The 20618-nt window shown below is 40.5% G+C and overlaps 1 protein-coding gene across 3 annotated transcripts in view; it reads left to right on the plus strand.

Annotated features, from left to right (window-relative positions):
- The window catches only part of LOC127005792 (uncharacterized), a 45062-nt gene extending 25755 nt beyond the window's left edge, over window positions 1-19307 (plus strand). For all 3 annotated transcript variants that reach the window (XM_050874906.1, XM_050874904.1, XM_050874905.1), the window contains 6 exons: window positions 11054-11157; window positions 12219-12434; window positions 12529-12952; window positions 13557-13752; window positions 15366-15471; window positions 15783-19307. In XM_050874906.1, the coding sequence (XP_050730863.1) occupies window positions 11054-11157; window positions 12219-12434; window positions 12529-12952; window positions 13557-13752; window positions 15366-15471; window positions 15783-15866 (1130 nt within the window). In that variant the 3' untranslated portion in view covers window positions 15867-19307. The remainder of the gene's footprint in view (window positions 1-11053; window positions 11158-12218; window positions 12435-12528; window positions 12953-13556; window positions 13753-15365; window positions 15472-15782) is intronic.
- Window positions 19308-20618: the final 1311 nt, after the last annotated feature.

Raw genomic sequence — 20618 nt, forward strand, 5'->3', positions numbered from 1 at the left:
CCAGAAACACCAACAATAACTTGCTGTCATTCCAGAAAGTCCATTCCGCTTAAATTCTACAACACGAAATGTCTGCCTCGTCTTTTTAAAACCTGAATTAGTTACACAAAGAGACACACCTGGCGATGGGAAGAAATGCCACGAGCGAAAAATAAACCCGAGTCGTGGATGATGATCAGAAGAAGGCAGTGCATATACGTCTAGACAATGATCATTCTCTTAAGTCTCTCTTCCATTAACACAAAGTAGACTTAAAAGGCATTTTTTAGTGTTCAGCAGCAAAATGATGATGATGATGATGATAAGGATGATGATGGCAATAATAATAATAGTAATAATAACAGATTCAAAGACTTTTACAGTGAATAATTCAGAACGTTTCATCTTACTCTTTTTTTATTTTTCTGCACTTTGAAGTTATGAAGTAAGAGGGAACGTTTGAAGGAGGAAAAAGAAGAGCATCAGCACCGTTAGGAGGAGGAGGACCAGGAGGAGGAGGAGTAGGAGGAGGGGGAAAGGTTGTTTGAAATAATCATGATCACATGAGGCAGGTTAGATAAGGGTCCTATCTGTTCCAAAATAGGTACCACTGTAAAGGGAGTGAATAACATTCTCTCTCTCTCTCTCTCTCTCTCTCTCTCTCTCTCTCTCTCTCTCTCTCTCTCTCTCTCTCTCTCTCTCTCTCTCTCTCTCTCTCTCTCTCTCTCTCTCTCTCTCTCTCTCTCTCTCTCTCTCTCTCTCTCTCTAATTAGTTTTTATTTATAATGCTTTATTTCGCCAAATTCCAATACTTCCTTCATTGTGTTCTTCGTATTTTTATTTATACCAGTAAACAGTTTTTTCATCATCATTGTTTCAACGTGGTGACAAAGTTCTATATTCCGTTTTCTTCTTCCTTAATATTTCTTGATTAGTCTGTAAATTGTTTTCTCATACTTGTCATTAACACTACCTCGCCCCGCCCCGGCCTGTCCTGCCCCGCCCCGTCCTGCCTCGTCCCGTCCCGTCCTGCCCAAACTTACCTATTTTAACGTGTGTGTGTGTGTGTGTGTGTGTGTGTGTGTGTGTGTGTGTGTGTGTGTGTGCGCGCGGTTGGTTGCCTCCGTGGCCGTCCGGCGTGAGGCTGGTGCTGCTACGAGTCATTCCTGCGTGTCTGCCTGCCAGTTGTCGTGTTTTACAGGTCTCCCCACGCCTGTCATTGGCGACCTGTGAATGATAAGGATGGCATTCATAACGACCGGTAGTTTTTATATATACGATAATAGATAGCAGAGGAGCACGTTAATCCTTGCGCCTGGACATGAAACATCGTGTGGCGCGCTTCATGATTCTGCTCACGGCGGCTGTGGCTAATTTGTTGCCGTGTGCGTGCGTGGCGGGTGAGAGGGGCGGCGGACAGTCCCCAGGTACTGCTGCAATGCGTCGGCCAGTCAGCCCACGTCCCCGCCGCTCCTGAGGGTGATGATCAGCGCCTCGTGGTGGTGCGGCGAAATGGAGACTGGCCAAGAGCTCTCCCGCCATTGGGCCAGCTCGACAGTCCAACACATTGTCATTGTAAGCGCCCAAACCAAACCATATCCACTACAATCATCCGCCATTTCCACTCATTATCAGATATATATACTAATAAAAAGATTTCCTGTGTAGTTTGCTAAAATTCCCTCCCCCTTTTTATATCAACGCCAAACACTAGAGCTTCAAGGAATTTTCGTCATATTTCGTGTTTGGTTGGGGAGCTTACAAACTTGCTGTACTGGACTGTAAAACTGGCCCATTGTCTTTTAGTAGTTTGAGATAGGGGTGCAAGATTTCTTTCTTATTATTTTTTTTTATTATAATGCGTTGAACAGTAAATACCATGGCGTAGAAATCCATTAAGATAATTGTATGTATGAGGATTCATAATTCAAGTCGGGACAGTTGGCTGGAGACAAACGCTATGTTGGATGGCCAGTAATTGTTGAGCCGCTCCGTTATTACACTCATCCATAGCCTTGCCCTTTCTTGCCCCCTCCCCCTCCCTCCGTCCACACCACTGACTGCTCACCTTGATCTTCTAAGCCCCGCCGCCCTCATCCACAGCCTCGCTCCCTCTCGCCCCCTTCCTCCCGCTCTCCACCCCACGGACCTTGATCCTCTTAAGCCCCTGACTGCCACCTGCACCAACAGCTCGCGCTTTTTTTACCCGACTTAAGCCTTGCGTCGCTGCCTGTCGTGCTGCAGACCGACACGCAAGGGAACAACCACGAGAGGAATGACTGTGTGTGTGTGTGGCGTGCGTTGCGTGTGTGGCGGCGTGTTCGGGTCACTGGGACACGGCACGCTGGAGCCCCCGCCCCTTCCTCTCACCTGCTGAGCTGCCGTGTGAAGAACCGCCCCTCCGGCAAGGTCACCAGGCAACATGATTCCTGGTAATGTGGTTAGTCTGTGCCTCCTCGCCTCATCGATCTGTGTGCCTCCCCTCGGCGACACACAGAAAGAGGCCCCTCACGCCCTTCCTTTATCAGCTTAGGAGTGAGGAGGCGGACTATCATAGCAGCACAATCAGTTAGTCATTAGCTGCATATAACTTTGTCTCAGGAGCAGCATTAAGATAATTCATCCATCCTCTTCCTCTACGATAATTTTGTTGATACACAGTCGCAACATTAGCGCGTTGTTCCGTTATTAATCTGGTTTGTTCCCTTAATAACCCGTGTCCATTATTAGCGGCGTAATCATGACGGGCGTCCTGACACGCCTACAACACTAACACGCCCACACACAAGCCTCTCCCACCCCGACCTGCACCACGCTCCGCTACATGTCGAGTGTTTACTTGCTCAGCGCCGTTGATTAAAAAAGGCGGAGAGGCAGTTTTGCTCGCATTTTCGTCAGCCTGAATTTTTAAAATCTTTTTTGCATCTACGATACAGATTGATCTCTTCTGTGCGTGTTGTTCTCTTGGCCCTCGCTAAGTGGATGTTAAGCACTTTCCACTCACCACCCAGCGGCGTGCAATTAATAAGTCATGAAGTTTACTGAACGTACCTGGAGAACTCACAGTTATTTTCCGATTGCTTCTTTCCTTCCCCATGGCTTAGATATTTGGCAACACTTTAACCTTAAATTTTTAGAGTTGACTTTTTTTTCCGGGGAGGTTTTATTTTCTTCTCTTGAAAAAATATGTAAAAGCATAAAGCTGTATTGATTCATGCACTGGAGGCAGCTTTCTGTTTTGTTTCCTTAATTAAAAGCTTTTTTTCTACCGCCTTTTGTGTGCTCCCTAGAGTGTGATGTTCCTCCCTCTACTTAAATTCTGTAATTAGGTTCCTTCCTCCTCCTCTCCTCTTTTTCCTTCCCTCTTCTTCTCCTACTTTCCTTGCCCCTTCCTCTTTCTTGTCGTCCGCCCCTTCTTCCCGCCCCTTGTTTCCTCTGCTGCCGCTCTCCATCACGCGGCTAATAGAGGCCTGGCCACGCTAACTGCCTCCCCTTGCACGCCTCCGTTAATTAAGGCGCCTAGTAAATAACGAGCAAACTAACTTTACAAATACAAAAAACAAAAACGGCAGGAAATTAACTTAAAACTGTATTTGAACACCATAACTCTGTGTCCGAATGAATGCCCTGTAAATACTCTTCACTAACTTTTGAATAGTTATGATAAGTAAGGAAACGCACGCAAATTAGCCACAAAAGCAAGTATTACGTTCTTTTTTATACATTTCGCATTGTCTCCGCTCATTGTGTTGATAATTATGCTCAAGAATGAATTCGCATAAAAATTTCAGCTAGAGAGAGACTGCTAAGTACTGAGAACTAATATATCAAATGATCCCTGCATGACACACCGCCAAACACACTGAGAAAGATCTGAATGCTTTTCCAATACCTTCTAACGAGGGTAGATGACAGAGTGAATAAATATACCAACATTATACACCAACATCGTACACCAACGCCAATCAATATCACATTTTTCGCCACACCCACAAATGTCTGAATGGATTTCCGATATCTTCTGATGGGCTAAGGTGACAAAGAGCTGCACCATTATCATATATCATCATACCTCACCATTATACACATACACGCAGGTCTGAATGCTTTCCCGATATAAAAATGAATTGTACACCATTTTCCACACGCCCTCGCAATTACTGATATAAGGTAATAAAATAAACTGACCTGCAAAACTGATCTGACGTGTAAAAATGAAATGTCGTTAAAGAAAATCATGTTTATCAATTTTCTTTTAGGGGGTAACTGTTGGCTTTCATTCCACACCTCATTCAGTTTTCAGGGGTAATTTTTTTCTGATATACTAAGTGTTCATTGATTTAGTACTTACTCATTGGTAAATACAATTCTTACATAGCAGTGAACAGGAGTGTATCGATAACGTTTCAAAGTCCATGCCAAAAGAAGTAAAAAAAGAGAACAAAGATAACAAGAAAAAAATATGATAGCGGGGAAAGAGAAGACAAATTTATAATCGTATGCAATGAAAGCAGAAAAGAAAAGCAAAGAAAGAAAGAAAATAACAACTGAAAACAACAAACGATAATGAAATAAAAATGAGGAAGACAAATTTATTACCATATGGACGAAAGAAAAAAAAGTAAACAAACAAACAAGCAAACAAAGTGCTTAACAAGAGACGAAAACAGAATAAACAATAACGGGAAAAGAAGAAAAAAAGAAATCAACAACCGTATGCGATAAAGGGAAAAGAAAACATACAAACAAACAAACAAACAAAGCTCATAATCGAGAAAACGAAAACAAAAACAAATGGGAAAAAAAAACGAAGACGACGAATTAATAACACTATATAATGAAGGGCGATGTTTAATGTGGCATCGAGCTTATTCATAACAAAGTAGGTGCGTGCGTAAGGTATTGATGAGTCTTTTGTCCGCCGGTGTGTTTTCTCTTTGCCCTTTCCTCCCACGTCTCGATACTCGGCCCGGGAAGGAGTATTAGAGTAATGCATTATGGCGTGTGGTGTGTACGGTCCCACCCACTCTGCTAACACCTGCCACTCTCCGCCTACGCCAGCCAGCCACTCGGTCAGGCAGTCAGTTAGTCAGCCACACCCATCCATTCTCTCTCCTTCTCGTATTCTCTTCTCTCTCTCTCTCTCTCTCTCTCTCTCTCTCTCTCTCTCTCTCTCTCTCTCTCTCTCTCTCTCTCTCTCTCTCTCTCTCTCTCTCTCTCTCTCTCTCTCTCTCTCTCTCTCTCTCTCTCTCTCACACACACACACACACACACACACACACACACACACACACACACACACACACACACACACACACACACACACACACACACACACACACACACACACACACACACACACACACACACACACACACACACGATGTTTGCCTATAAAGTTTGCACGAGGTAATACATATACAATTCATTGCCACACACTTGTAAACACACAAATAAATAAAACCAGCGACTGTGTTTGATTGTGCTTCTCGAAGTAAATCTCTTTCTCGCAGCCTCTTGTAGTTACGTTTCTATCCTGTGTTGGTCTATTCGATTATCATCATTATGTCATCATGGAAACTGTGAGGAGGACTGTGGTGTTTGTGTGGTTAGTGGGGCGGGGCGGAGCGTGGCGGGGCGGGGCCGATAGAGAAATTGGATTGGAAGGAAACGCGAGGGGAGGAAATTATATATAGAGTTAGAAGCGAAAGGGGGAGAGGATGTCATGATATATACTCAATACTTCCTTTCTATTCACCCTCACAGCTCAAAACAACTCTACCGCCTCTCACCCTCCTCCCCCTTATCTTTCCCTTCCCTTGCCTTCCCCGTCTGTGGCTCATGCAGGAAGATCTTTTATTTAATGCGTTGTCAAGGATCCCCGTGTGTGTATGTGTGTGTGTGTGTGTGTGTGTGTGTGTGTGTGTGTGTGTGTGTGTGTGTGTGTGTGTGTGTGTGTGTGTGTGTGTGTGTGTGTGTGTGTCGGGGTGAGAGAGAAAGAGAAAGAGAAACAGAAAGAAAAAAAAATTATCCACACACAAAGTCTATCTTCTACATCTGCGTTCTTTTTTAGGGCGTGGAATCCTTTTCGTGTATAGACACGCCATTCATGTGCCTTTATACCTCCCCTTTCTCCTACCCGACCCTTACCTCCCTCCCTCCCTTCCTCCCTCCCACGTGGTTTATGTGGCAACTTCCGTGCAGAGCGGCATAGAAAAAGGCGATTGTGGCTGGCGCTGCGTGTGACAAAACTCTTCGGTGCGTGATTGCCAGGGTTCAATACGCTTTCCCGCTTGCCCACACCTTAATTTTTAGCAGTAGTCGTTTTTTTCCTGATTTAAGCACAAATCGGTACGGTGCGTACTCATTGGCAAACATTTGTATAGCAGTGAAAATATAAATCAGTAAGAAATAATAATCTGGCGGACTAAGTGACTGGCATCTCGATTGACAGCTTCCGGTAATACTGCCTTCAGTCCACCTCTGCCGCCCTCGTACCAGGCACTAACACCCTTACCCACAGACACCGAGGCGAGAGAGAGAGAGAGAGAGAGAGAGAGAGAGAGAGAGAGAGAGAGAGAGAGAAACAAACAAACAAATACAGAAAGACTGACAGGCAGAAAAATGCAAAGACATATTGACAAACAGACAGACAGACACAGACAGACGGAAAAGAAAGACAGACGGACAGGCAGACATATAGACAGACATGTACATACACAGACAGACAGAGAGACAGAGAGATAGGGGAGGTTCCACGAACTTTCACAAGGGAGTATTTTGTGTGTTTTTTTTTCATATATATAAAAAAGCAATGTTGGACTAAATGTTTTGGGACCTGGCTATGTGTGACTCTTATTCTATTTGATGACTCGTTTTCGTGCAAATGTTTGAGTTTTTTTGTCCTGATTCTATTTTTCTCTTTTATCCACTTTGATTATGTTTTTGTTCTTTCTGTCTTCATTCCTTCTTTCCTTCTTTCCTTCCTTCCCTCCTGCTTTCCTTCCTTCCTTCCTTCTTTCTTCCCTTATTTCCTTTTGCCTTCTTTTCTTTCTTTCTTCCTTCATTAATTCATTCCGTCAGTCAGTCAGTCATTCTTTCCTTCCTTCCTTCTTTATTCCCTTATTTCCTTTTTCTTTCCTTTCTTTTTTCCTTCCTTCATTCATTCCGTCAGTCAATTAGTCATTCTTTCCTTCCTTCCTTCATTCATTCATTCTTTCTTCCCTTCTTTCCTTTTTTCTCTTCCTTTCTGTCTTCATGCATTCATTCCGTCATTCCTTCTTTCCTTCCATCCTTCCTCCCTTCCTTCCTTCCTCCCTTCTTTCCTCCCCTCCTTCCTTCCTCACTACTATTTTCCTCAACCTTAGTTATTTTTTGCTTGCTTTTTTTCCATATACAACCGCGAATAGTTATGATAAGTATTGTGATGTGTGTGTGTGTGTGTGTGTGTGTGTGTGTGTGTGTGTGTGTGTGTGTGTGTGTGTGTGTGTGTGTGTGTGTGTGCAGAGAAGGGGACGCCATAATCCCATCCATATTATAACGTTTCCTTGTGCCGTGTGGTTATTATTATACTCCGCATCGCCGGGAACACTGCAGGAAGGGGGCGTCACCTCTTCTAGCGCCTGGAGGTACACACTGTTTTTCTTCTACTCCCTCCTCCCTTCCCTCATTCCATCCTCCCTTCTTTCTTTCCTGCTTTCCTTCCTTCCTTCCTGCTTTCCTTCCTTCCTTCTTTCCTTCCGTTCTTCCTTCCTAACTTCCGTCCCTCTGTTCATGCCTTCCTTTCTTCCTACAATCATTCATTCACTTCATCCTTCCTTCCTTCTTTTTTTTTCCTTCCTTCCTTCCTTCCTTCTTTCCTTCCTAACTTCCGTCCGTCTTTTCATGCCTTCCTTCCTTCCTACAATCATTCATTCACTTCATCCTTCCTTCCTTCCTTCCTTCCTTCCTTCTTTCCATCCCTTCCCTCCATCCTTCTTTCTTTCTCTTCCCTTCATCTGTCCTGCCCTCCATCCTATCTTCCTTCGTTCATTCATTCATTCATTCCTCCCTTCCCTTTTTCGTTTTTTCCTTTTTTCCATCCGTCCTTCCTTCCCCCCTTTCTTGTTCATGTATACGGCCACCTAAATTTCCTCTTTTTTTTTTTTTTTTTTTTTTGTCTCAGCGTTAACTTCCTTCCCTAAGTGTCTGGAGGTACATAAAGTTTCTCTCTTCATCCTTTCCTCCACCCTCCTTTTTTTTCTATTTCCTCTTTAATTTCTTTCTTTCCCTTTCCATAGCACCCCTTTTCCTCTTTCAGTGTCTGGAGGTATATACAAGACCTCTCTCCATTCTTCATTTTAAACTCCATTCATGTTTCGTCTTTCTTCCTTCCTTATGCATTTTTCTTCCTCCCCTCTTTTATTTTCCTTCCTCTTTCCCCTTGTTTTACTTCTTCCTGTCTTAACTCTTCCTTAACTTTAATTTCTCATTTCTCTTCCTTGATTCTCCTTCCAGCATTTCTTCTCCCTAGTTGTTTTCCGTTCTACCCTCCCTGCTTCCTACTTCCTTCCTTCCTTTATATATCCATTCATTCGTTCATTCCATAACTTCTTCCCCTCTACCTTCCTTACTTCTCCTTTCTTTCTTTTCTTCTTTACAATTTTTTTTACTTCTCCTTCCTTAACAAAGCACGTATATTCTCCAAAATACACAATAAATAGTTTTCAGATGTAAAGAAATGTCGGGCTCAATAAGCAAACTGATATATATGCCACCAAAAAAAGTAAACAAAAAATGAGACAAAAGAACGTACAGATATTCGATTGATTCGATTCGAGAACCAAACGAGCGCGAGGAAAGGCCTTCAAATTTGGCTCCCTGCGACCCTCGGCCTCCTGAACAAAGGCACTTGGATCCCTTATAGAGCGATCGCGGGGGAGTCTTGGAGGCGATCTTCACCCACTCCGAACCGTCTGTGATGACTGCGCACTAACATCTTCCTTCTTTCCACTCATCCTTCTTCATTCATTTATTCATTCATTCATTCATTTCATCCTTCCCTCCCACCTTCCTTTCTTCCTTCCTTTCTTCTTTCCATCATTCCTTTCTTCATTCATCCATTCATTCCGTCCTTCGTTCGTTCGTTACTTCCGTCCTTCCTTCCGTTCTTTATTCCTTCTTTCCTTCCTTCCTTCCCTCCTTTCTCCCTTCCATTCTTTCTTCCTTCCTCTTGAATACACACCATCCATCACGAGACCCTTGTCAGGCACCAAGCGAAATAGTGTCGTTAGCCATAACTTATTCAGTGGCAGTAATTACATTGGCTATCAACTCCCCTCGTAGATGACAATAGTAACGAGCTGTTTGTGGCCCTTAAGACCTGCCAAGTGAGCGGTATAAGCGTTTCTATCTCACTTTGTTTCTCATACTCCTTCCTCTATTCATCACACACGTCACCTGTCTCTGGTCCTCTCTTCCTCCCTCCTAACTTCAAGTGCTACTTCCATTTCAGTTTTAGTTGATATATTTTTTTACTCCTTTATATTTCCTTAAACCTCATTCGACAATTTGTTTTGAATTCCTATACTCTATTCTTTTGACTGCAAGAATATTTGATTGTTTCTTATTCATTAACTTTTCCCTTTCTCTTCCTAGGTTTAAGCCTTCTGTGTGTGTTACCAATTGGTGGTAACTAGATATGAGTTTATTTAGTAATGTTTCTTTATTTGTTCTGTCTGATTTTCAGTAAGAATCAAGTCAATTTCCTTCATCGTCTATCCATTATGGCTTTATTATTGTTGCGGTAATAACCTTTTACGAACCTTCATTTTTAACAGTGCATGAATAAAGGAAAGATGAAATGAATGAATGAATAGGCAGAAGATGCATTAATATATATATATATATATATATATATATATATATATATATATATATATATATATAGATATATATATATATATATATATATATATGTATATATGCATGAAACACTCTATAGCAGGCAATTGAAGTTATTTGGCAGAAACCTCAAACAACACCTATCAGTTTACCCTGACTGCGTATTAAGTCATCAGTGCTTCAGCTTCTCCATACTGACACCCCTTGGGTTTCTCGAAGTGCTGCAATCCAAAATTTAGTTGAGCAGCGCTGGGCTGAGTCTCGTCAACGCACGACGGGCAAGGGCGGCGACGAGTCCACCGTGGTGGCAGCGACAGCCTGACATTATCGATGGTGGAGGTGTAGGCGGCAGGGGTGGTGGTGGCGGGGACGGAGGCGACGGTGGCGGCGGCAGGGTGGAGGTGGGCGCCGTGCATTATTCAGCGGGATCTTAAGGGCGGGGACGAGACCCCCATGACCGGGAGAGGGTTACTTTTGTCCTAAGCCTGGTGATAGAGTGGAATATTGGATTATCTTGGGGTGCAGACCCTGTGTATTGTTTAGGGCCCACGCACGCACACACACACATACTCTCTCTCTCTCTCTCTCTCTCTCTCTCTCTCTCTCTCTCTCTCTCTCTCTCTCTCTCTCTCTCTCTCTCTCTCTCTCTCTCTCTCTCTCTCTCTCTCTCTCTCTCTCTCTCTCTCTCTCTCTCTCTCTCTCTCTCTCTCTCTCTCTCTCTCTCTCTCTCTCTCTCTCTCTCTCTCTCTCGGTTTTCTTTCCAGCTCACAGCTGCCTTATTTCTAAAACGGAATTGCCCAACTTGGGGTACGTAGGGTAGGCTACGTAAAAAGGCAACTATCAAATTTCGGAGTGAGAAAAATATATTCTTGCAATTGCACCATTTCGTGAGCGTGTGTATGGACGAGTGTGCTTACGTTCGTACTTGCTTATTGCGTGCGTGTGTGCATGCGTGCGGGTTTGCTCCCGTATATATGTGAGTGCGTAAGTTCATACGAAGCCTATATCTTTGTATGTATACTCAGTAATTCCTTTTTTTTTCGATAAGATAATCAATATTTTCCTAATTACTTTAATATGTTGTCAGACAGTCTGCTTGCATGAGGAAAAGGAGGGATGTGTGTGTGTGTGTGTGTGTGTGTGTGTGTGTGTGTGTGTGTTAGTCCTCCTGACAAATTGTGTTTTGTTTCAGACTTTTCCTGTGCCCTGGTGTCGGACATTTTGCTCCAGGGAACTCTGTACATCACTCAAAACTACTTCGCCTTCTATTCCAAGATCTTTGGGCACGTCAGTCGGGTGAGTAAGCAGAACAATGCCCTGTAGCGTATTGCTGGAAAGGATACAGAGAATTGCAACTAAAATGGTCCCAGAACTCTCTAATATAACGTATGAAGACAAATTGAAGGAGATGGACTTGACGACACTGGAACATAGAAGGGAGAGAGGAGATCTGATCACGCTGTATAAGTTGGTAAATAAGTTTGATGAGGTGGATAGAGATGATCTCTTCTCAACTACGAGAACACAGAGGCTGAGAGGACATGGAAAGAAACTTAATAAGGAACCTGTTTGAGTGACTTGAAAAAGTATAGTTTTCCACATAGAAGTGTGAACACATGGAACAGCTTGCAGGAAGAAGTGGTTGAGGCGAGCAGTGTCCAACAAATGTAGGAAAGTCTGGATGAACGTAGATATGGAGACGGGACTATTAGAGCTTAGCTCGGGCCCGGTAGACTACAAATAGGTAAACACACACACACACACACACACACACACACACACACACACACACACACACACACACACACACACACACCTCGGCCTTATCACTCTTACATTATAATACTGAGTTAACAAGTTTGGGAGGCATTTCCACTGTTGTTCATTCTCTGGATTTATTCATGAAATCACAGAAAACAGTAGTTGTAATACCAGCAAAAGAAATAAGAAAATATATAAGCTCTAAGTGGATGTGTCAACATTTTTGTATTATGCAATTTTTATTTGAACAGTGCAGCATTTAAGCATTTTCATGTAACATAAAGGAAGGAGGCACGAGGGTTGGGAAATCAGCTCCTATTTTTTAAGCTGCTTTTTTAAGATATTACTCAAAGCCACTGCGAGTTGTAGGATACTGGACGAAACTGTGATAAGTACTATTTTTTAATAATGATGTTCTGTTGATATTTTCCCTTACTCTACTTCTATCACCAATAGCTTGTAAATTATTAATAGCCCTTAGTAAACATGATTTGTATTCATTCATGGCAATTAAAGCAGAGAAAGATCACTTCACATTTTTATCATACTTCTACATAGAACCCTAAAGCTGATAAATGCATGTCTTGGATTGACAGTTGCTGATACCTGTAACACAAGTGGCCAGCTTACAAAAAGAGCGGACTGCCAAGATCATCCCCAATGCTGTAGGTCTGCAAATGGTGGATGGCAAAAACTATGTATTTGGGTCACTTTTATCAAGAGATTCCACCTACAAGCTCATGCTTCACATCTGGAGGAAGGCACAAAGGATGGCTGACAGCGACAGTGAGCTACCATCCGGCGTACAAGTGGTAAGTCCATATAATATCTGTATAATACCCATGTGGCTGAGCTAAAGCAAAAGATGTAAATGTGAGTTGTATGCAATATCAACTTCTTATCCAGGCTGTAGATGATGACGGCGAAGATTCTGCATCTGGGAGTGCAAACAGTCTCATCATGGAGGATCAGACAGATGGTAGCTACATGGTGTCCACAACCATCAACAGTGTGGGCAGCATTCCGTCCCCAATCACCACCTCGCCCTGGATACCAGACCAAGTTACTGCCACTACAAACACCACCACTGCCACAAATATTCTAGCCAACACTGACAACATCCCTTCAACACCTAATAGCAGCATTCCAGTGAATAGTTCAAATAGTGCCTCAGACTCTGTTTTGGTGCTGGGAGGTGTGTTGACTGGAAAAGCAGGTGCTCAGGAGGAGACGAACAGCACCACCTCAGCTGCTGCCACCAATGCCGCTGACAGCAAAACCAGCAGCACCAGCATTGTAGAGTGGTTCACCCAGAGATCCCTAGTAAAAAGTAAGCATTATTCTGCTTATGCATATGCTCCAAGTGCTAACCTTCATTGTATGCTTGATCATTTGCTGTATAACTCAATGGTAGGTTAAGGGGATAGCTTTTTTGCTCAGTGTAATTTTTACTTGCTTCTCTGAAGACATTAATAGAAATGTTATATTGTTATATTATGTCGTGCCCACTGCCAGCACAACTATACAGGAAAACCACAATATGCAGCAGTGCTCCCACATAACTTGCAGACATGCACACTTTGAATTTTGTTGTATTCAAATGAAATAGAACATTAAGTTGATGTGCTGTCACTAGAATGAACTATTCTTAAGCTGTAGAAGAACTAAGGAGTGCACACTGCAACAATGCATGCAGCAGTATCATAAACTCACAGTAAGAACTATTGGGTACAGCTTTATGCATCATAACACAAAATTAATCCTGCTGTTCTCAGAATTACTTGATTAGTATTGTCCAGTAGTATTTAATTAATTTTCACCCAACACTGTACTGTGTTCAGCAATATGGATAGTGTTGAAGTTTTGCATCATAGTAAAACATTTGCCCTTTGAAGTTAAACTGTCATAAGTTTATCAATCAATTATGTTTTCAGCATGCTTTAAGATGGGAAGTGTCCCGCTGAAGCTGGTTGGAGAGGGAGTGAAGGAGCTGTGGTCACTTCCAAGGACATCTCTGCTTCTACTTATCTCAACACTGCTGCTGCTCATGCTCTTTGCCTCTGCTGCATTCATGCTCCACCGTGTGGATCTGCTGAGTCAGCAAATTGGCCTTGAAAAATATGCTGAATAGTAAGTTGTCAATGGTGGAAGGCCCATCAATATACCATGTTCAAAATCTCTAGTTTACTTATTCAGACCTGTTATGTGATCTTGCCAGAAAAATTTGCCAGATCTCTTTACAGGATATTATCTCAAATCTGGGCACAGTAACCTCATGGGTGCACAACAGGAGATTTGGGATTCATTATATGTATCTCAGAACACCTGTTTGATGTGGTGGTCTACATCAGACACACAATGGTAGTACTGGGGAATATGAACAGGGCAATGGTTATGCTACACAGAATCATGGGATATCGCTGGAATGACTTTGTGTCAAATTGGCGACTACTCCATGAGACTGATTTGACATATATTACCTGCATAGTCCATCAATGCCAACCCCAGCTATACCGGCACATCACATGGCACGTTACCCAAAAGCTGACCCTGCTCATTGGGTTGTCTCTGTAAGAGGCAATCCTGAGTGGAGGAGGCCAAAGTGATGCCCACGGAGTTCATGGCTTGAACAAATTGATAGATCCTGCCGGGAGGTACTCAGGGTGGGAAGGGGGCCTGCATGGAGACTCACCCGGAGGGACCCTGTATTTAGCGTCATAGGGTGGGTGAGGTGACGCGCCCCTCGGCGTATGCCCCCATTGATTGATTGAATGGCTATCAGTTTACCCTAGTAAGCTTGTCAACTGAAGTCTCTCATAAGATAGATTATTTTTACCAGCTGCATAACAGTTGTTGGCAGCATTGCTTTTTGTGGTGTGTGTGGCTCATCACCCACAGCAGGGATACTGTATGGAGTACTCCTAGAAAAATTCTTATCTCATGAGAATAAAAGAAATTGATATGGCTCTGGATTTGTCTGTTTGTCTGTCTGTCTGTCTGTCGTGGTATCCAGTGGCTCCTGGATTTGGCTGTCTATTTGCGTGGATGTCCTGCAGCCCCTGGACTCCCTCTCGTTTTCCATCTTTGTATCCCCCAGTTCTCTCTGTCGTGCATGTAGAGGCTCAGGAAATAGTGTTAATATTTCTCTATCATCAGCCCTGATGGTGAAGGATGGTTTGTTTGTTTGTTTGTTTGTTTGTTTTTCTGAAGTCTTAACTACTTCAACTACGACGACTACCACATACTACTAATATAAAAAATAAAATAATAGAAATAATGATAATAATAATAATAATAATAATAATAATAATAATAATAATAATAATAATAATAACAATAATAATACCTCTACTACTACTACTACTCCTACTACTACTACTACTACTACTACTACTACTACTACTAATAATAATAATAATAATAATAATAATAATAATAATAATAATTATTATTATTATTATTATTATTATTATTATTATTATTATTATTATTATTATTATTATTATTATTATCATTATTGTCAGTATTATTATTATTATCATAATAATGATGATGTTGATGATGATGATAATAATAATAATAATAATAATAATAATTATTATTATTATTATTATTATTATTATTATTATTATTATTATTATTATTATTATTGTTGTTGTTGCTATGTCTGATTTAGTACAGAAACACAATGTTGAATTGGTGTTGGGCATTCACATGTATTTTTACACTTAAAACCCTTCCAGTGACAGCATGTACGAGGAGGTGCTACAGATGCAGCAGCGGCTCCACTCTGCTGCATCAACAGAGATAGAGAAGACCCTCAGCATCCAGCTCAAGCACATAGCTACGGTGAGTCAGGGGGCTGAGGGATGGGGTGACAGATGCTCCAGTGTGGGCATGTGAAATAGGTTTTAGCAGCAACATATACATAAGAGAAAAATCAATTAATTTGCTAAATCCCATATGGAAGGAAATTGTGATAGCAAAGTTTAAAAACTTTTTTATCATATTTTTTGCAATAGTTCATCCAAATATAGAGTTTTAATTAAAGCAGCACAATACCTTTCTGTAAGTCTAATAAAAACACTTCATCAGCATGTAGAAGTAAATGATGACCCAGTGTTTTGTGAATATTACAATTGTTTCCTTTTCCCACACAGGTGCGACAGTCTTTAGAAGCCCTGATGGTGTTATTCAACAAGGACTTCCCTTTAGAAACGGCACAGATTCCAGACAACACGTAGCAGTAGCTGCAACAAACTACTATTTATGTATCTCCTGTATGTATTACCCTGACATCTATATAGTTAAACATCCTTTGGGGATGAAGGGCTTAAGACCCAATTCTGGAAGCATAAAAGGTTGTTATAATCAGGTAATGCAAACTACGGCCACATAGCACTGGCCAGAGGGACACACTATCTATAAAGTGAGTGATTGTTGATGGTCAAAGATTAGTACCTCTGGTCCAGGGTCAGAGGTTTGTGAATATAAGAGGATTTGTTTTAGAATTCCCTGTTCCTGATGTAGTAAGGAAATTTATATTTTGTTATACAATAATACCTTATTGTTTATGTGTCACTTTGCCAAATATACTAGTACTTTATTAATGAGTTCTAAAGCGAAAGTGCAATTCAAGACATCTATAAAGTAAGTGTGTTTAGAACACACTGTGTAATGGTTATGTAAATGTTACTGATGATTAGTGTTCCATTTATATAGAGTTTTACTTGCAGAATGTGCTTTTTATGATTGGCAGTAAATATATGAGTTATATAATGAATATTTTAGAACCAAACTTTTATAATCATAATATTCAGTGAAATGTCAATATGTTATCATTTACCTAGTCATGTTTTAAGGTCAGTAAAACCATCTCTGCCATATAACATTTTAGCCTGTTCTCAAAACCAAGGCATGCCCTTGGTTTCAGGGATAAAGCTGCTGCCCCTTACTGGAGCCGTAAAACATGGGTAATTGTAAAGTGCCACAAGGGTATGCTGTAAATCTAGTCATTCTCGATAGATACCAACCTACTTACCAAGGCCATATGTTCATGGCTTACTGCTGGTCATTACTTAACTACTTACTACATGGTGAAATATTTAATCTATTTCATATTTGTAGATAGCATGACTTTTTTTTAACTTTGGAATGGTTGTGATTCTGGACACCATTTTAACCATCATCTCACTTTTGAGTAGAATTAAGACTAAACACTTGTAGTTATGTATATTCTAAATAGGTGGTGATAAACTTCAAAGATTATTAATTTATTAAATATCTGTTGCACACAGTCCCTCCTGAAGTTCATGTTGTGGACCAAAGTTATTTATTGCAGTAATGTACACGTACACAACTTTGGCTGCAAAAAGATAGCCTCCCCTCCTGTGGCATTGCTTTGTGAAAAATACACTTTCTAACTTGCCTTTTTTTCTGGCAATATGATATTGTTTCATGTGTATTCTATTTTCTTACACAATCCTGGAACTTTGTCCACTTTTTGCTGTGATATTCAGCTCAAGGGTGAAGCATTAGTAATTGGATGGTGAGGTCAAAAGCCCTGCAATCCCATCATATTAAGGGCCAGCCATCACTGACGTGCCAGAAGTCGTCAGTCAATGACATCGTCATTGACTGAGGTCATAAAGTCAAGAATACAAATTAGAGTAACACAGTTGTTCCATGGCAGTTGGCATCAAACACGCATTTTTAAAGATTTATCAGTGAAGTAAAAGACCATAACAAATGATAACTAAAATTTGATAATCTGGAAATGCATGTTACTGTGGCAACAGATGAACAGTTTCTATGATATACAATTTTATTACTTATTTTGTGTTGAAATGTTGTACACGTTATTTGCTGCTGCCATGTAATGATGAGTAAATAAAATTTATACGTTATGCCTTAAGTAGTATCATACTGAAAGAATATTACCGCAGGCACAAAACAGAATTTTAGTGGGCACAAGATAGTACATTTATTTTCGTTCACACTAAAAAAAAAAACAGCTCTTGGCAACCACTCATTACGTGTTTTTATGTTTGTTTGTTTGTTTGTTTTTACTTGCGGACCAACCGCGATTTCATGTTTCCTGGTGTGGGGCGGCGGGGCACGAACCCTGAGTCACGGACAGCCGGGGCGCCAAGGCAGCCTACGCATCGCGGCACTCGCTAAACCACCACCTCGCGCAAAGAAAACAATGGAATAGTGTCTGTTCAGTAGTCATGCGTTCACCATAATCTGCAGGGCGTAATTTGTTGAGGCCTCCAGTGGCAAGTCTCCACAGCAATTCCTTGATATTTTCGGAGCTTCGCGTCCACTCAGGGGCGCGGCACGGCAGGCAGGGAGGGCAGTGTGCACGCGGCGGGCCGGGGAGTAGTACGTACGGGATGTGACTGTGGCCTTGAAACTTTTTCTTTTCGAGAATTATAAGATGTTGGTGAGCTTTTTCTAAGCAAGCAAAATTACAATTCAAGAGTCACGTGTCCGAAATGTGAAAAGCTTTACCACCACAATCGTGAAGGGAAGCCAGTCTGGGTGTGCCGAACTGAGAGGGCTGGGCGTGTCACCCTCAAGGGTTCGCTCGGCCGTGGCAGGGAAAGCTTCCTAAGTAAGTAGTATGTTATTCAAGGTTTTTCTTTGCTCAGTTATGCAAAAACGATTCTGTTCAAAAAAAAAAAAAAAAACTTTGGGGATTATTCACGAGAGGATGCGGTAGTCAGCTAATTTCGAGATGCTGATTGCTTATTTTTGGACAATATGATGTTGTGTATCATGGAGAAAGCTGTTTTTTCGGAAATCACTAAATGATTGACTTTTCAATACCTGTTGTGCACACGAAGCTGCAGTCGCAAAATAGCTCGCAGAGAGGTTCAATTTGCCCACTGTTTCCATATATAGTTTACTCACCGCTCGCCAAGATCACAAGAACGTTTTCCTTAGAGTGACTACTCTTGCAGGGAGTTCTCCTTAAAGGTGGCCACACTCTACTGGAGAAGTTCCCTTCTTTTCTCGGGAAAAATCTCATCCTTTAAGAGGTTGAATATTACTATAGAATGACACCCAACTCACCCGAGTGACACTGTTTTGGTGGATTTTAACATCATTCCTGATAACTTGTCACAAACTACTAGTTTCTGATATTTTAAGAACTAATTTAGTATCATTGAGCAACAATACTAGCGGCAACTATTCCTTTCTTTTTGGTAATTGTGGAGATTGACTCTGCGCCTCCAAAAATACGATATTACGCCTCCATATTATAGTTAAAGGACGAAATACATGCCCCTCAACCATAGAGTAGTGTGTAATGTTTTGTCAGAAAACATATGCTATGGTAATAATTGCAGTTGGTCCTTCAGTAAAAATTGACCCATGTTATTACAAATGTAAAAATATTTCCTTTTGTTTGGAGCCAAGTTTAAATGTCAAGCCTACTGTCTCATCCAGAATATATACTGTACCACAAACTATGCATTGGCCCCTATGTTAGTGGGCCTCATGGTTTGTATCCCTGACTAAGTGACGGATTGCCTGGCATGTATCAACTGTTGGGTAAAAATGTATTCTGAACTAATGCTGATGGGAAATCTAGCCCTTGAAAGTGATTCCAATTTTAGACATAGTATTAATGCTTATAAATTGTTGTAATGTGCATATGAATAAAGATTCCATATACATTTGTTCACCTGTTGTCTAGCAGCAGCAATTTTGAGGCATAACCCAAAAATGTCAGATATGGCAGGACACTCGCCAGAATGTGCCCATAATTGTTCCCATTCAAACACACTTCCTCCATGTGGAATGGATCATTGGCATTGTCTTAAGCACAGCCTGCCTACTTATGTAATGTGAAACTCATCTGCCAAGATAAATAAGTCATATATATATATATATATATATATATATATATATATATATATATATATATATATATATATATATATATATATATGTATATATATATATATATATATATATATATATATATATATATATATATATATATATATATATATATATATATATATATATATATGTATATATATATATATATATATATATATATATATATATATATATATATATATATATATATATATATATATATATATATATATATATATATATATATTGTATGGCCAATCAATTACTTCATTTTGATACGTTCGTGTCATACATGATTTATAATTACCTCCTAATCATCTTACCCAGGTACTTATTATTGTGATGAGAATCTGCCATACATCAAAATGTTATGTATAAATGTCTGAATGAAGTCTACTTTGAGTAGAAATATTCTGATTTCTTGTTTGAATTCATGATCATGAAATAATGATTGTTTTTGTTTTTCCTTGGTGTTGAAACAAGAAAAGTCCAGCCTGATATGATGAACGTCTGTATATGTTAATTATAAATAATACAAATATCAATACTGACCACAGGATTGAAGTGTTGATGACAACATTAAAAAAAAGCAAGATTTTTACTGGCACTACAAGTTCTGCAACCGTGTAGATTTTTAACTTGTTCCCAGCAATGAAACATAGTATAATAACTAATTTTGCAAAGCATTAATTTGTCAAAAGCTGTTTAATGGGATATATATATATATATATATATATATATATATATATATGTATATATATATATATATAGATATATATATATATATATATATATATATATATATATATACAGATGTCCACCCAGGAGGCTGGAGTTGTAAGGAACAATGGCTGTTATTTCTGATAAAAAAAAGTAATCGTCAGATTATTTCCTTTGTATTCGAATTTGAAAAATGAATGATAATACTTTGATTTTTATTAATGATTAGTCGAATACGAATACGAATATTGACCTGATAGAGTGCCTCCTACTGTCCTTAAAAACTGCTTCCGTACAGATACAGGGCCATCTCTATGTATTAACATAGAGACAGCCTTGGCAGACACCCTGCTTGGTCAAACTCTTTTGTCTCTGCCTGTCAA

This window comes from Eriocheir sinensis, chromosome 31 (genome assembly GCF_024679095.1).
Source record: "Eriocheir sinensis breed Jianghai 21 chromosome 31, ASM2467909v1, whole genome shotgun sequence".
NCBI lineage: Eukaryota > Metazoa > Arthropoda > Malacostraca > Decapoda > Varunidae > Eriocheir > Eriocheir sinensis.